The following is an 18,019-nucleotide window of genomic DNA, read 5'->3' as shown; positions in this document are numbered from 1 at the left end:
ACATTGGCCGTAGGGTTTTCTCTTCATCTTCCTTTTCCTGAATTCACTGCTCAGCAAGGCTTTTTTGAGCACCTACTGTATGCTAAGTACTTACTGTATTAGCTGCTGGCAATACAAAGATGAATTTAACTTGGTTCCTATTCTTTAAAAAAAACAAAACAAAAAACAACTTTATGGAGACCTAATATATCTGAATTTCACCCTTTTAAAGTATATATGATGAATCTTAACAAATGCACATGTTTGTGTAATCACCTCCACAGGTAAGATACCTTTCAACCCTTTCTCTGGCTCCCAGAACTTCCGCTTGTGCCCCCTGCAGCCAGCCTATCTTCTCATTCACCCTGGGCCCCAGCAAAGGTAGAGCTACTGCTAAAGTTTCTTGTTTATTGGTGTTCTGCTTGTTTTCCCTTTTCTTCTCTTTTCTTCCCTTCCCGCCTTCCTTGCCTTTCTTCCCATACCTTCCTTCCTAGATTAGCACCTAGGTGATTGTAATGAAAATTAAAGTAGGTGGAATCTGGAATCTTGAACTTCTACCAGAGCTATCCCGGATAACATGCACTAAATTCACTCCCTAGTAATTTATCAGGTCTTTTCCATGTGATAAAAATTCTAGATAGCAAGTTACTGTATAATGTGGGTGCTTTTATCTTGCTGTTTAGTATTAGTTTAGAGCAAAGCAAGTTAAAATTTAACTGCCTTTGTGTGAAGTAACTAACTCTATTGTAGACATAGGACTGGATAGTTGGTAAAAAATGGATTTCTGTTATATGAATCATGTTTTCTAATTTGGAAATGCATTTGGTAGGGACAAGTTTTAGCTCAGAATCTCCATGAAAGCATTTAGAGAGTATACAGGCAACCCATTACAGATCCTGCTCGGGAAGGTGAGAGGCAGTCTTCTGATAGGACTTCAGTTTTGATGCTTGAATTGTGAGAATGGGGTCCTGCCTGTGGGAGTGGCTTTGTAACACAGTTTGTCCATTCTGTCCCTTTCTCAGGACCCCTCTGCTCCAACCCAGTCCATTAAGGATCAGGCCTTCCTCTGCCTCCCTTTGTCTGCTTTTGCCCCTTGTGACACTGCAACTTGCAGTCTACTGGTGCTGCGATAAAACTGTAAATGTCACGGTGTCCTGAACCCTGTGTCTGTTGTATTCAGTTTCTTATAATCTAGCACAGCTCAGTGTGGGTAGTCGGTGCTCAGTACATACGGTTAAATCAATGAAATTCCTGCTGTGCATCGACTCCCCAAACAGTGTCATCTCCATGTGTTCCCAAACCACCCACACCACTTTGTGGAGTTGAAAGTATGCTGTGACCGACTGTTCAGTAGACAGCAGTTAGCATCCATCAAGTAAGAGGCATGATCAGTAAAGGTTAGTGGAGGGGCACCTGAGTGGCTCAGTTGGTTAAGCATTTGCCTTCAGTTCAGGTCCTGGTCCCAGGGTGCTGGGATCGAGCCCCTTGTCAGGCTTCCTGCTCGCGCGCTTCCTCTCTCTCTCTCTCTCTCTCTCTCTCTCTCAAATAAATAAATAAATAAATGCTTTAAAAAGTTTAGTAAAGAAATTAGACTTTTTAAAAGGCAAGCACAGACCTTTTTTTTTTTTTTTACTTTATTGAGATAGAATTCACATACCATAGCACTCACCCATTTTAAGCAGAGTGCGCTTTAGTGTGTTTAGTGTGTTCACAGAGTTGGGCAGCCATCACCACAGTCAGTTTTAGAACATTTCATCACTCCAGAAGGAAACCCCATATCCATTAGCAGTGACTTCCCCTTTCCTTGAACACCTGACAACCGCAATTTACTTGCTGTCTCTAGATTACCTCTGCTAGACGTTTCGTATGACTGGAATGCTACAGCTTGCAGCCCTATCATGTCTGACTTCTTTTACTTAGCGTGATGTTTTCAGGCTTCGTCCATGTGGTAGCATGGATTCGCCTGAGGACGTTTCCAGACCCCGTTTTTTTGTTCTTGTTAGATTCAGGAGATTTGGAGCCGGGGAGAGCTCTGGAAGTTGCTTAGTCCAGCACACCCTCATGTTAGAGATGAAATTAACACTTACCTCACCCTTGGGAACAGTTTGTTAGCCCTTCGTGTTTTGTCATCTCTCCCAAATTCAGCTTTCTTGGGCTGGGAAATGAGGGAGAAGGAGACTTTGTGCCTCTCGGCCTCTTGTTGGCGGCGCCTGCTTCTGTCCTTGCATCCTGCGAGGCTTGACTTAGGCCTGGACGCCAGAGGTGGTTCTGGAAGTGGGGCTCCTGCCGTTGCCTGCCTGCCTTGGGAGACTGAGGGACGTTCACGGAGCCTTGTATCTTCATTTTTTCCCTCGGAGGCTGATCTCGTATTTCCAGAAGTCCTTATGAAGGCAGAGAACACGCTTTGGTGGCGCCCTGTGTATGTATTCGTGCTTTTAGAGGGGGAGGTTTTTGAAAGTTGGACTGGAGGCGCGGCGTGCTGTGCTTCTGTGCCCCCTAGTGCCTCGCTGGAGTGCTAGCGCCCCGTTTCTCCTGCCTGTGCCGTGGCAGATCTGTGTGGAGCTAGCCCGCCCTGTAGCGGGGAAGCTTCCTGTGGGGACCTTGCACCGTTGCTTTTCCTGTAGCATGAACGTGCTGTTTCCACGTTTAACCAGCCCCTTCCCTGGGCTTTACAGAGCCAGACCCTCTTAAGGGCCATGGCCTCGGGTCTCCGGAAGATGAGACCCAGAGCAGCCACATCCAGGGTCTGTGTTTCAGTGTGGTGTCTTGTCTCTGTCCTGTGTTGTGGGTTTGCCACCTTTTCCTGCAGCACTTCTTAAATCTATTTTTATCATATCCTCTCTAGCAAGGATCAGAAAATAATCAAACATGCAAACAGTGGGAGTTCTGAAAGCCTGAGCTGAGGTGAGTAGGAAATGAGGGAAGTCAGCTGTGTCCCTGGTGTTGGGCAGGAGCCTCTGCACCTCACTGGCTTGTGTCCCTGAGAGGGGGGTGGAGAGGCCGCAAGCCCTTGGGACATGCCCCCTGACCCCGTGCCTTTCCTGCGGGCATCCTGGCTGCTGGGGAGGGAGCATTCCGTTTTGCTTTCATGTCTCTCCTCCTGACTCCATTATTTAGCCAACTCTGGTGGGGGTTGCTCAAAACCTAGAGGGAGTTTCCAGCTTTTGCCTTAGACGGTATTTGCTACAACTATTAGAAGAGTGAAATTATAAATGACAATATAAACATTTTTGTGATGCAGTTGGGTCGACAGAGGGCCTTCAGGCACCTTCTTTTGTTTTATCCTCACCGAACCTGTGGCCTGAGTGAGCTTCTGTCTGCCGGCCCGGCACCGGTCTTTGAAAATGCGAGAAAGAATGCACTTGCTCATACTGTTTCTTCTCTCACGCAGACTCAGTTGTCCATGCAGTCAATCACTAAATTAGAAATCCTGTGAAATCAGGCAGAATCCTTTTTATCTTTTCTAACCCAGACTCCTATAATATTTTTTCCCTAAAAAGACTTTAAAATACATTTATTAATAATCCTCCAGAGAAAGGTGAATGTCTCACACTCACATAAAGAGAGGGTGTGAGGGTTTTCCTCGCAACTGAGTATTTTCTGCTTTGGCTTTTTAAAAAATAAATCTCTTCATTTGGAAATAATTTCAAATTTACAGAAGTTGCAAAAATAAAAATAGTATGAAGAACCCCCATTTACTCCTTTCCCCAGCTTAACCAGTTAAGATTTAACCTTTTCTTAATCATTGGTGTGTGTTTGAGTTCTCTCCTCACTCACACACATATTCCCAAACTCGCAGACACACCCGGACACACAGTTTTTCCTCCAGTCTCCGAGAGTTGAGAGATTATGCACCATGATCTTTTACCCCCATGTGCTTGAATGTATTTCCTCAGAATAGGAATATTCTCTTATATAAGCACAGTAGGACAGTTACTGCTTTCATAAATCTACACTGGACAGTACTTTTCATAACCTACTGTCAGTATTCTAATTTTGTCAGTTGACCTAATAATCTCCTTTATAGCATTTCCCTCCAGGACGGGATTCAGTCTGGGGTCAGGCACTGCATTCACTTGTCATGTCTCTTTAGCTTCTGTCATCTGGGACGTTTCCACAGTCTCTCATAACACTTTTTTTGAAGAGCACAGCCCTGCTCCTGTTTGGTCACATTCTTCATTTTGCCAAACACCTAGAATAATTTGTGATTGAACATTTGGAAGGCTTTGGAGCAGGAGGTGGTAGAACCTGAACGTGTAATGGCAGTTGGCCGTCCTGAATTTTTGTGACAGACTCCTCAGGGTCACAGCACTGTGTGGCTTCAGCCTCTCGTCAGGCAGATTTAGTTAAATACTTGTCAGTAGAACGCAGGGCAGCATACTCTATGTCCGTGCATTGGGATTTGCTCGAGAATAAATATTTGGCCTTTGTAGTTTCAGGTTATTTAAAAATTACCTTTTTTTTCTCCCACTGAATTTATGTAAGCTCACTTTTATTTTATAAGCAACTCTATTTGCCTTTCTGGAACGGTGTGGATAATAAATGCTTACTTGTGGTAATGCTTCCTGTAGTCAGTTTTGAATGATGTAAGTGATTTTGTTAAACACTGAAATGATGTCATAGCCTTAGAATTTTTACCATACTTCGTTAAATTGTTCCAAGTGAACATTTGAATGGTTACCAAAGAGGCATTCGTTACTGTTCCTAGAAAGAAACAATTGTCCGATTTGTTGCATATGCGCTGCGGGGATTCACGTTCAGGAAGCGTTCAGGAAGCGTTCTCTTGCCTGAGCCCCCAGGGGCTTGAGCTCAGCTCCTCTGTGAGACTGAACTCCCTCCTGTACTGTTCCTTCATTACATTTGCATTTCTGGTTAAGCATCAGCAGTATGTGTACAGACACACAGGAGAAAGATCTGTGTTGTTTCTCTGCCATGAACATCAGGAAACACATCCCAACCAGGTTCCTCGGGGAGGTGGGCACCTTGCACAAACGCCGCCGTTCTTGGCACCAGCTTCCTATCAGTGCCCTCTGTCATCCCACTCACACAACTGAAATGACTGCTGTTTATATTGTGGAGGTGTAGCCGCTCGCTTTCAAAGATGTGCCTTTGAAGGGTTGGAAATCGGTGGCAGGAGGATGTGATGCACGGGTACTTCGACGGCGTTGTTTATTGAAACCACGTTGCGGGAAGAGCGGCTCCAGCTAGCCATTTGTTGAGTGCTCAGTGATATTTTAGCCTTGCATAGTTGGTAGTTAGTTGCTTATGACGGCTCTTTTGGATTGAATGTTTTCGTCAAGTCCTAACCTGTTGTCAGTGAGATCTTGAAATGAACACAGGCGCAAATTTAGGTGCAAACTTGTAATTTCTTTGCGAAGTGGGTATCTTTGAATAGTTGTACAGTGATTTCTGAATTGTTTACATTGACTTTTTGCAAGTAATTTTTTGAATAGATAAGGTTTTTATATGGTTCAGAACTAAGAATTCTGACAAGAGACACACTAGGAATCTGGTGGGGCTGCACTGCCTCTGCTTGGCTTTTCCTCTGCTCCAGCTTTTCTTCCCTTGTGTACCCAGAGTTTTCTCTTCGTTTAACAGTACCTGGAGATTTTCTTCCCACTTGTAAAGCAAGCTCTTCTGCATTTTTCCCCAGTTAGATTTATGATCAGGTTGAAGGTATGTATCCAGTAGAGAAATGATTGGCATGAAGTTGTAATAAAAACACATTTAGGGGTGCCTGGGTGGCTCCATCGGTTGAGCATCTGACTCTTGATTGCAGCTCAGGTCATGATCTCAGGGTTCTGGGATCGAGTCCCGCAATGGCTCCTCACTCAGTGGGGAGTCTGCTTGAGGATTCTCTCTGCCCCTTCCCCTGCACTCTATCTAAAATAAATATATCTTAAAAAAATAAAAACACATTTAAAATCTATAGGGAAGTTTTTCTTTTCTTTTTTTCTTTCTTCTTCTTCTTCTTTTTTAAAAAGATTTTATTTATCCATTTGTCAGAGCGGGTGTCCGCATAAGTAGGGGAAGTAACAGGCAGAAGGAGAAGCAGGCTCCCTGCTGAGCAAGGGGCCTGATGCAGGACTGGATTCCAGGACTCTGGGATCATGACCTGAGCTAAAACCAGATTTTTTTTTTTTTTTTAAGATTTTATTTATTTGACAGAGAGAGGCATCGAGAGAGGGAACACAAGCAGGGGGAGTGGGAGAGGGAGAAGCAGGTTCCCGGAGCCCGATGCGGGGCTCGATCCCAGAATGCCCCAGAAAGCCGGGATCATGACCTGAGCCAAAGGCAGACGTTTAATGACTGAGCCACCCAGGCGCCCCCCAAAGGCAGATTCTTAACTGACTGAGCCACCCAGGAGTCCTGAAAGTTTTTCAGATAATACTTAAAAAAAAAAATTTTTTTTTAAAGATTTATTTACTTGAGAGAGAATGAGGTGGGGGTAGAGGGAGAAGCAGACTTCCTGATGAGCAGGGAGCCCAAGTCAGGGCTCTATCCCAGGACCGTGAGATCATGACCCCAGCCGAAGGCAGATGCTTAACCCTCTGAGCCACCCAGGTGCCCCTCAAATAATACTTTAAAAATAAAGAAAGCCACTGGGTGGCTCAGTTGGTTGAGCGTCTAACTCTTGATTTCGGCTCAGGTCGTGAAATTGAGCCCCGTATTGGGCTCTGTTCTGGGCATGGAGCCTGCTTGAGATTCTCTTTCTCTCTCTCCCTCTCTTAAAAAAAATAAATAAGTAAAGCAGTAAAAACGTAAAATTGAATGTAACAGAAAATTTTTCCTTGGAACCTTTCTGAGCATTGCCATGGTTGGCGGTGAGGCTGCTCCTTGCCCCCTGGTGCAGGGACTTGGCGCTCACAGGTCATACTGGCATTCGCGTGTCCTTTTTATTGACGGTATTACTAAGTCGTCTAGAGTTTTAGTTCTCTTACTGCACTACCCATATCTCTGTTTTTAAGACTTTAGATTGTATGTGAACCGAAATAAGAAAGTGTGCTTAGAAGTGTGATTTAATTGAGCGTTTTGTTTTTATTTTCAGACCCAGGAAGAAAACGTGCCTCAAGAAAATAACCTAATGATCTTGTCGAACCTTCCAGTTCTCATCCTTATATGTCTTCTCCACATTCTGAAATAAAATAGGGGTGCTTCTTCGTAAGAGAAGATAAAATGGATGTTTTTGCTATTTATATTAAATTAAGCACCAGGAATCCAGTTTAGTGACTCTTATTATCTGCATTGGACTTCACAGCTGCAGTATCAGCAGTTTCTTGGGTCCTGCTGCTTTGTTTACAACTCTTGTATCTCTTGAATTCATTTTCTGGAATTCTTAAGCACCCCTCCCCCAACAGAAAGGTTTGTGGTTGTCAAAGAATTATTTCTGTTTTGCATTTGAGGAGTAATCTTAATTGTGGAATAGAATGAAAACAAATAAAATGCTCAAAAATTCTACAGACATAATAGTTTTTTCTTGGAGATTGCTTCATTGCTTCATTGCTTTATAGTCTTGTTGATTCTGCCTGTTAAGACCTTCTGCTGAGTTTTTAAATTTAGTAATTTAAATTGAACGACCTTCTGATCTGCACGAATACTTCCTTGTTCTCTGATAGCACCCTCCCCCCTCTTCCGCTTTTTTAGGTAAGTGGGTTCTGTGCCCAACAGGGGCTCAGACTCACACACAACCCTGAGATGAAGAGTAGCAAGCACTTCGACTGAGCCAGCCAGGCGCTGCTGCTGGCTCCTTCGTTATGTCTATCTAGGTTTATTTCATCGGCCAGAATCTCTGTAAGGATACACATTAGAATTTCTTTGCTTTCTCTTCTTTTTCCTGTGTTTGCTACATTGACTCATTTTTAAGAGTAATTCTTTTCATTCATTGTCCTCACATGTCCATTCCTGTATGGGGACTGAAATCATTAATGTTGTAGTGGGTTGGGTGTTTCCTTGGCAATTAGGGCAGGTACTGTTTTTCCAGCAGGCTTCCCCTGTGAATATTTCATCACCCCCAAAAGTTCTCTTGTGCCTCTTTGTGATCAGCCCTTCCCCAGCCTTTGACAGCCACTCATCTGTTTTCTGTCCTTATAGTTTTGCCATAGAATATTACATAAATTGTAACCATACCACATGTAGTTTTTTAATTTGGACTTCTTTCTCTTAAATGCTTTTGAGAGCCATTGAGTAGCATTTCATTTTATAGATGTACCACATTCAGCTTTTGATGGACATTTGGGTGGTTTTTAGTGATTATGAGCAGAGCTGCTGTAAACATCAGCATACAGGTTTTTTCATGGACATAGGTCTTTATTTCTCTTGGGTGAGTGAGTAGGTGTGGGATAACTTGGTATGAAACTGCCAAACTCTTTTCCAAAGGGGCTGTACCGTTCTGCTTCTGTGTCAGCCATGTAGAAAGTTTCAGTCATTCCTTATCCTTGTCAGCATTTGGTATTGTTGGGATTATTTTCTCCCAGTTTATGGCTTGTCTTTTCATTTCCTGCTGAGTAAATTTTGAGGTTTTATATCTAGACCTAAGGATCTCTCTCTGTAGTGGGACTCTAAAGGAATGCCAGTTGGCAGAGCTGTTTCTTCACCCCCACCCTTTCTTCCACTTCCTTTTCACTGAAAGATCCCTTTCCCTTCCGTAGGTTGCGATTACACCTGACTGCAGTTAATACAGGCTTTTTCCCTGGTGTTGGAAATGACAAGTAGGTCTGAGTTCACGGTGAAAGTATTGCAGGCGATGATTTCTAAATTGTTTTGGGACCCTGCTTATTTTCACCATTACTATTAATGCACAGTTTCTTTATGGATTTTTGCAAGTATATGTGAGTATTATGTGACGATATTCTTGTTATTAATACATATTTGCAGTTTTGCTAGCTATTGCTAAAGAGCCCCTCTAGCAGTATTTTCCTGTGAAATATTCGTGCATTGGGGCACCTGGCGGCTGAGTCAGTTGAGTGTCTGACTCTTGGTTTAGGCTCAGGTCATGATCGCAGGGTCGTGAGATTGAGCCCCTGTAGGGCTCTGTGCTCATCGGGGAGGCTGCTTGAGATTCTTTCCCCTCCCTCTACCCTTCCCCCTCTGCTCCTCCCATGCTCACACTTGCACACTCTCTCTAAAATAAATAAGCAAATTTAAAAAAATTTTTAAAGAAATATCAGTGTATTCTTTTTTTTTTTTTTTTTAAGATTTATCTATATGCGAGAGAGAGCACATGCAGAGGGGGAGAGGGAGAATCTCAAACAGGCTCCCCGCTGAGCTGGGAGCCTGCCATGGGGCTCGATCCTAGGACCCTAGGATCATGACCTGAGCCGAAATCAGGAGTTGGCCATTTAACTGACTGTACCACCCAGGTGGTCCTTGGTGTATTCTTACTAATAGGCTGTGGGAGTTAGTTATCATTTATTCACATTTACGATAATAATAGGCATTATCCATTTATATAATATGTAGTTACTGGTTATTTTTGAATCACATGCTTGTACATTTCCCTGCAGGTTACTCAGCTCTGTTAGAGCAGAGGAGCCACAGGTCTGCTTACCATTTTTACCCCCAGTACTGATACATCATGCATGGCGTTAGTAGGCTCTGAATAATTATTGATTAGATGAATGAATAATTTAGTGAGTGCTTCTCTGTTGTAGAAATCTAGTCGTACTGGTTCTTGTCAATGACTTAGTTTTTAAAGTTCCAGGGAGAATATGAACTGCTAGGCACTTGCCAGACTTGCTTCCGTGCAGTTGAACCAGTAGTTTTTCCAGAAAGTCACGTTTAGAATTCTTTGAAGTGAGGGTTTACAGCTAGACTTGTGTCTGTTCAGTAATACGTTCATATGTCATGGTTAAATAAAGTTTCAGGATAAGAATGTACATACACATCTTAAAGATCCTCAGGATCAATAGCATTTTTCTTTTTTTGGATTTCTCTGTCTTCCCATGTGAACCGTGTTTTCTGCTTTCCAGTAGTGCGTGTAGCAGACAGCACTGAAATGGACATATAAATGAGTCAGCGGAAAGGTGAATGGGACACCTGGAAGTGTCTGTGAGCCAGAAAGTTCTCCTTCAAGCAGAACTGTGCTTACTCGTTTGGTGTACACAATTGGCCTGTTTCAAAATAAGCTTTATCGATTTTACAGTGTTCTTTGACAATTTATTGAAAAGGCTAAGTAGTATCTTCTTGTTTGTAATTGGAAATCTCCATTTTGCAGAGCACCCTTGATTTGTTTAACTAAGGGTCTTGGGGCTTCTGGCCTACACATTTCATAGGATTGGTTTAATATGTAGCATTTTTCCTGAAAGTATATAAATTGTATGCCTTACGTGATCAGTGACTTTTTTTTTTCTTTTCCAGTATATTTTTGGAGATTTTAGCCCTGATGAATTCAATCAGTTCTTTGTGACTCCTCGCTCTTCAGTTGAGGTAAGACAAAACGCTTTATTGAGTAAATGTGTAGATATAATTAATGGTCATGTTTTAGTTTTGATTTTTTTAATTTATGCTTTTGATAAATCCAGTATACAGGAAAATACAGAGACAATAGGAGAAATGCCCAAAACCACCAACCAGATTTGACTGGTATTAACATTTTGCTGTATTTATGAATAGCAAAACATCACAGATACAGTTGAAACCTCCTTTGTACCCCTCTCCCATCTCGTTCCCCTCCCTTCCCAGAAGTAACAACTCTGCTGAATTGGTATTGTTTACTGACTATGGTTTTCACCTCTTACTACATACATGGGTATCAACAGATAGTAATATCATACTGTTTTATGTGGTTTAAATGATAAACGGTTTCATACTGCAGTTGACTCTTGAACAACGCAGAGGTTAGGAGCGCCAATCCCAGTTCATTTGAAAATCTGCGTATAACGTTTGATTCCCCCAAAACTTAACTACTAATAGCCTACTGATGACCAGAAGCCTTACTGATAACATGAACAGTTGATTAGCACGTTTTGTGTTGTAAGTATTATGCAGTTATTCTTAGAATAAAGTAAGCCAGAGAAAAGAAAATGTTAGGAAAACAATAAGAGAAAATACATTTATAGAACTGTACTGTATTTATAGAAAAAAATCTGCCTGTGAAGTGGACCTGCACAGTTGAAACCCATGTTGTTTAAGGGTCAGCTGTATATTCATTATTTTGAGGTTTTTTTATTTCAAACAAACATATTCTTTACATTTATCTATGCTAATATGTTTTGGGTTTTGTTCTTTGATTTTAATTGCTGAGTACCGCTGATAGAACAGCTATCAACAGCTATCTCCGCTCATTTGCATTTTTTCCTCTGGAGGACCATTTAGGTCTTTAGTTTGTACACTGTTACAGAAAGGTTGCAGTAAACATACTTTACATGCCTCTGTGGGTTTCTCCAGGATATGGCCCTAAGAATGGAACTGGTCAGTCTGCAGGGAGTAAGCGTCTATAGTTTTACTGGAGACTGCTGATCTGCTTTTGAAGTGGTTTAGCAGTCTGCATCCCCATCAGCAGTGCATGAGCGTTCTCACCATCTCATTTGAAGAAAAAGTTCTTGCTTATTCTCAGTAGAGGCATACTTAAAGTTTTTGTGAGTTTGATGGGTATGAATGGATTCTCATTGTTTTAATTTACAATTCCCAGGTGATAGAGTTGAGAACTGTTTCATTACTTGCATGTGCCGGTTGATGGTAACAGATTTCCACCTCAGTGAATTAACCCTTTCTCCTCTTCCACATTTTTTATTAAGTGGCTTGCCTTTTTCTTACTGCTTATAGGATTAATAATCTTTGGTTTTGCGTGTTACAGGTATCTCTTTCTAGCATGAGGGTTTTTAAACTTCATGTATGATGCACTTTAATTTCTTTTGCCTTATAAGGGAATTATTTTTTTAACTTTAATGTCAAAAGTATTGGCTTTTTTCCTCATGGTTTGTAAATGTCTTTAAGAAATATTTCCTTTCTTTGAGGTAATAAAGACGCTGGTTTTCTTCTAAAAGTTTTAAGGTTTAGTTTTCACTGTAGTGTGTAATACAGTTGGAATGAACTTTGCTGTGTATGTGAGGTGGGGCTCTGACTTGTCCTCTCCCACGGTGGTAGTGCCCTGTGGCTGTGACCCTCCTGCTTTATATCTGTATCGTTCCCACTCGTCTTAATTGCTGCAGCTCTATAACCCATCTTCTGGGAGGGCACACACCCCCTTACACTTACTCAGAAGTATTTTGATTCTCCTTCATCCTTAACTCTTCCTTGGGAATTTATGAGCTGCATGTCAAGTTTCATGAAAAATCCTATCGAAATTTCAGTTGGAATTGTGCTAAAATTGTGGGTTAATTTATAGGAGAATTAGAATCTTTATGATAGTTTTCCTAAATATGATTTCAGTGTATTTCTCCATTCAGGTGTTCTTTTATGCCCACTCTTCATGTGAGTAATGGTATCCATTTTAGTTTAATAAAAGCTTACCTGCAACATTTGTTCATATTTGAATTGTAAATGTGAAAATTGTTGAAATTGCATTGAAGAGGAGAAAGGGCAGTGGGAGGAACACTAGGTGCCAGTCAAGTAAAACTGTACTTTAATGAGACCTAACCGGCCACTTAGGTCCCTTATTAATAAATGTCCGTGGTAGGTTTGCACACATGTGAAGTGTTTTTGCATGAAGTTCTTTTATTTCTCAAACTGGAGCAGGAGAGGCTGACTCCTGAGATTTGGAGTCACAGGGCCAGTGTTGCATGTGGCCTTGGCTGGTCCTTCCTTCTTTACTTTGGCTTCTGGAACTCTAAGCTCTTTCTGGAGCTGTGGAGGAAGGATTAAATGACAGTGTGTTGAAAGTGTTATTTCAGTTGCACAGATGAGAGAAAGATTTATTGGTTTCTCCTCTTTCATTTTAGGAAAAGGGAAGAAATCAGAGAAGACAAAGCTTGTATCAGGTTTTATTTTAGAAAACGAGTAAATCCAGAGATTTGTGCCATCTCTGTCTGTTTTATGTTCATTGATGGTAACAGGATATTAAGGAATATAAGGATACAAGCCAGGAAACCGTGAAGCTAAATTGTATATTGTATTTCCTAAGGCAGTAAAATATATCTGTGCATTTTAGATTCTGTAGGATAAGGCTTGAAGTTTAGTGTTTCCTGACAAAAAACAAAAAACACAATAGTTAATTAGGCAAAACATAACCAGATCCCATATTTCCCAAGTGTTAGTATTAACTGAGCTTCTACTCTATATAGTCTTCTAATGGTTTGAATTTTAAATCATTTCTGTCTCTGAATCATGATAAGATATGGAGGCACCTGCCAGGAATTGGACAGTCTGTGTTCTTCGCAGTTACGGTTTTAAAAAATGATAAAGCCCAACTTGTGTGTTTTACAAAAGCTTTTCTCAAGTGTGTGCATTTGTGTGGGTTTGTGAGTGCCTGTTTGCAAATAAGTGTCAGAGTAAAACCTTGGCTTTTCCTGTGATGTGAAAGTGGAAAAGTTAACCATATTTCAAGTTTGAAGAAGCTGGGCTCCTTCCTCTCTCTGCTGCGTAAGCAGGCTGGGCAGTCGTGGGCAGTTTCCTCCATTGCGTTGTGCTTTCTTAAATAAGGAAATGGAGAGTGTTGACTTACCTCACAGAACTGTTGGGAGATGATTAGTGTCTGGTGGACTACCTAGTGGATAACAGACATTGTGGCTAAGGGTGTTGGTGGTAAAGTCATGTCAGACTTTTTATTGCAGAAATAATGGCTCTGTCTTATCAGAATAAATTATAGCCAGAAATCTAAATCTTGCTTATTTTGGGGTCTTCTGTGTTTTTGCTTTTGAATATGCACTGACAGATGTTGTGTATCAAAATCACATATGGTCGGTCCAATAACCCGCAAAAGGGAAATGTAGGCTAATTAACGTGACTGGGCCAAGCTATCTTTCTTAGTATTGTAATTATTATAATTCAGGAGTCTGGAGTGTACTAATAGTATAATCACATGGGACACAGACTGTTTCACGGGGTTATGTGTGGCTCGATCGGTGGGTGTGGGAGTGATGTTCTCTTCCCCGCACTGCTGGGCCTTTTATCTCTCAGTGAAAATGACTGCAGCCCCAACCAGCACTGCTCCTGCCCTGTGCTCCTGGCGCGAACTAGAACCCCTCCCTGGTCTTCATATAGTTTTTTGGGTGTTAGCAACTCGATAAAACATTTTTTTCTCTTACTTGGGGCCAAGAACGGATAAAACAAAATTTGAGAAACAGGTGTTAAAATGTAAAAACATTCTACCTTTCAGCTAAAGCACTGATCCTCTCAGCTGAGTTTTGGACTCTGTTTTAGTTTGCCTGTTTGAAAGCTTGCCGCTGGCCAGGTAGGGTGGTTAGCAGTTCAACAGAATCAGAGGAAACAATCTCAGCTGATTTCTGTGTGTGATCCTAAATATCAGTATAAATTTAAAGGTAACATATCCTTTCTAAAGCTGTGCTCCAGTTTATAAGCCATCGTGATTTCAAGGTGAATTTCTCCAACTGAAAAAAAATAGTCAATTTATTGAATAAGCATGTTTTGAACCCCATTCATAATCGTGTCATTAGTGTTCAGAAAGAAGAGAATGCTCATTGTTCTTGAGACTTCCAGAACTCATCATTTGAGGCAACACACACACACTTTAACGTGTTACTGGACACACAAGCCCAGGATAGCATAGTTCAGCTGCAGGCGTGCTGTTGTTCTCGGTGGTTTGGGGTCTTCGTGGGATTTCAGAGGAGAGATTTAGGGTTCATGAGGGCAAGAAAAATAGTGGCAGTGCCAAAAAGACTTAAAAACATTTCATTTTATTTTATGAAATATAATCAGCGTATAAAATCCTGTACGTTTAAGACGAATGCCATGCTGATTTGATACATTTCTGTTGCGAGATTGCTGTTGTAGCGTTAGCGCTATCGTGTCACATAATTACCATTTCTTTGGTGGTGGGAACAGTTAAAATCTGGCTTCTTAGCAGGCTTAAAGTTTATAATAAGGTTTGCTGTCTGTAATCCCGGTACTGTGTATTAGACAGCAGGGACGTGTTTATCTGCTGGTTGCAAGTGTAAGTTCTGACCCCGCGGCTCCCCCGCCCCCTACTTCAGCCTTTGCTGGTGCCTTGCCAGTCTTCGTTTTTTTTATTTGAGTTTCTGTGTTTTGTTTTTTGTTAGATTCTAAAGATAAGGGATATCATATTTAAAATATTACCTTCCTAATCCAATGGCCTGAGTACTGACTTCACAAGATGGTAACACTGTTTTCAGACTAAATTGATTTGACCTTTTTTTTTTTTTTAAGATTTTATTTATTTATTTGACAGAGAGAGAGACAGCCAGTGAGAGAGGGAACACAAGCAGGGGGAGTGGGAGAGGAAGAAGCAGGCTTCCAGAAGAGCATGGAGCCCGATGTGGGGCTCGATCCCAGAACCCCGGGATCACGCCCTGAGCCAAAGGCAGACGCTTAATGACTGAGCCACCCAGGCGCCCCTGACCTTTTATTTAATATAACTAGATTTCACTTTTTTACATTGCTCACCTTGAATTCATGTCTGAGATTTTGTTTTTGCTTTGATTTTACAATTTCGTATTCTTATAAGTAGCTATATATAGTTAAAGAGGGAACTTTGAGCAATTCTTACAATTTCATTCTGTAAATACACATTTTCCACAGACCAGGGGGCATCTTATAAATGGTAGAGGTTTGTTGAGTTAAAGGTGCCACGTGCCTGTAGAGCAAAAAAGATACACATATACCCCTCCTTAGGACCTGAATTCATTCCAGTACTAATTCTCACAGTTGCACTCTTACCAGCTTAGTAACTCTTAGTAAGTGTTGTAAACGTGAACAGAAAATGGCTGCGTTGCCCTGGGGTCTGCTGGGGTGGGGAGTCTGTTTTCAGGTCCTGCCTCTATCACTTAACCACATTTTGTGTAAATACTGCATGATTAAAAAAAAAACAAAAAACTTTTAGTGCCTCACAGTTGTACCGATTTTTTTCACCAGGGGGCACCCTGGTATCACTGATAGAAAAAGAAGGCATTCTGCCTCTGGGAGTTTGCTAAACTTCTTTTGTGACTCCAGGGGAACATGAACCTGATTGATCCTTGGATGCACCTTTTTTGCTCCATGTGGCTGTGCCAGCGGTAAATGCTGGAGCACGGGGTGCGAGCGTTTGACTGGTCTTTGTGCTACAGGTGCAAGGCCAAGTGTAGCCCTTGGCAGCACCCGGAATGGGTTCTCCTTTTGTGTCAGTGTGATGAACACCGGGCACCCGCAGTGGACAAATGTGCAGCTCTCAGGTCCTGCAAGCCTTCAGTTCATTTTGAATTGCCCTTTGTTTCCTTAGGTTCTTACTTGTCATTCATTCCCTGGGGGAGAGAACTTCTTAACTTGTTGGTTGAATCGACTTACTAAGAGTTAATTGGAGAAATCAGCTGAGGAGGCCCTTTGCGCAGCAGTTCTCAGACAGTGGAGGGCCTGAGAATCGCCGGGGCCCCTGAGCATCTCACATTGCGGGGCCCATCCGGGAACCCCGGGTGTTGCAGGAGGCACGCTTGGGGAAGTGCTGTGTTAGGAGGTCATTGCTTTGTTCTTTTGTTCTCTAAGTCTGCTTACCTTAGCCCTTCCGTCCTGAACTTTCTCATCCCCAGTGTGTCGATTTGAAACATTTCCAATTCTTAAATATTAAATATTGGGATGGCTAGGAAGAAGCAAAATTTGGGATGTTCATAATACCTTCCTGCTTTTCACAAAGAGGTTGGATACTTGGCATTTTGCTTTTTCTCTTCCAGACAAGGAATGTGATTTCCAGCCATTAATTCATTAATTCGTTAACTTAAGGCACTGTGGTAAAAAGGGGGCGTGGTTCCCAGGCTTCTTTGTGGGCTCTGTGCACTCTGCCCGGGGGCCTGCCTGCCCGGGCTGTGAGGACACGGACTGCTGCGAGTGTGACATGCACGTGCTCACTAGGACTCATCTCTGTTAGTGGCCCAGGACGATGGCTGTGGTATCTGTGGGTGGTCTCTAACATCCTACGACACAAAGGGTTTATCGTGACATTTTATTGTAGTTGATTTACATGTCCCTTGGAATCTTTTTTTTTTTAATTTTTTGCCTCATTTTTGGATCTTAAAGACAATATTTAAAACCGTTCCTATGGTATTTTTATATTAAATGAAAGTGATTTAATTTTACTGTCTCAATGTATGTTATTTTGGTAAAAAAAAAAGTCTTGAGAAAAGTTGAATGGATAAAGAGTTTTTAATGAAAAAATGTGTTGGATTTTAACATTTTGTTGAATTACAATTTGTTTTCCACTTCCCTGTGCAGCTTCCTCCATACAGTGGAGCAGTTGTGTGTGGCCCACCAGCTACAGACGAACTCCCTGATGGTAAGCCGCTTCTCTCCTTTGTCTCCCTGACGCGCATTCTGGCCATGTGTGCTGGGTGGGCAGGCTATTTGGAAATCATGTTTTCCTGCTGGTTCATACTTTTCGAATAAACATTCCCTTACTGCTTGAGGTTTTTGCTATAAACTATAGTGTATTTAGTCTCTGAACCATTTTGATTAATGAAGTATATTCTGTGCTTCAGAGTGTCAGATGTTCGAGGTTTAGTTAAGGAAATACTTGTCTGATTCTGTTTTTTCTTGACCATTCTCAGTGGCACACATGTGTCCTTTATAGCCAGTGCTTTTTGTAAAAGTTCTCAGGTGGCCTTTCTTCTGGTTGTAGAGGCTCCTGGGCCCAGATCTGGTGATTCTCTGAGAATGTGCTCTTTGCATGGCTCTGGGACAGCTCAGATCTTTTTTGCAGTTTACATTTTTGTCCTAGTCTGTCATTTAATGCTCTTGGGAATTCAGAGGACCTTTATACTTCCTGGTCTCTTATTTTTTTTGTCTCTACACAGACACAGAGCTCATTACTGGGGACGGTGCTTCCTGGGATGCAGTGATGCTGTGTGGTTGAGTAAAGGCGGGTTGTTTGGTTACTGTAGGTTGCCGGGGTGCAGGTCCTGTCCATGTGGACCAGTGTGCAGTTTGGATCATTAAAGGCCCT

The 18,019-nt window shown here is 41.9% G+C and overlaps 1 protein-coding gene across 1 annotated transcript in view; it reads left to right on the top strand.

Moving 5' to 3' along the window:
• Positions 1 to 18,019, top strand: part of USP10 (ubiquitin specific peptidase 10) — a 72,511-nt gene that overhangs the window by 21,708 nt on the left and 32,784 nt on the right. Inside the window, exons 2-3 of the mRNA XM_045772846.2 lie at positions 10,336 to 10,404; positions 17,293 to 17,353. Coding sequence (XP_045628802.2) covers positions 10,336 to 10,404; positions 17,293 to 17,353 — 130 coding nt within the window. The remainder of the gene's footprint in view (positions 1 to 10,335; positions 10,405 to 17,292; positions 17,354 to 18,019) is intronic.

Source organism: Ursus americanus, chromosome 21 (genome assembly GCF_024610735.1).
Source record: "Ursus americanus isolate L20-20 chromosome 21, mUrsAme1.1.p, whole genome shotgun sequence".
In the NCBI taxonomy this organism is placed as follows: Eukaryota; Metazoa; Chordata; class Mammalia; order Carnivora; family Ursidae; genus Ursus; species Ursus americanus.
Note: the sequence above shows the minus strand (reverse complement) of the source record. Positions and strands in the feature narration are given on the sequence as shown.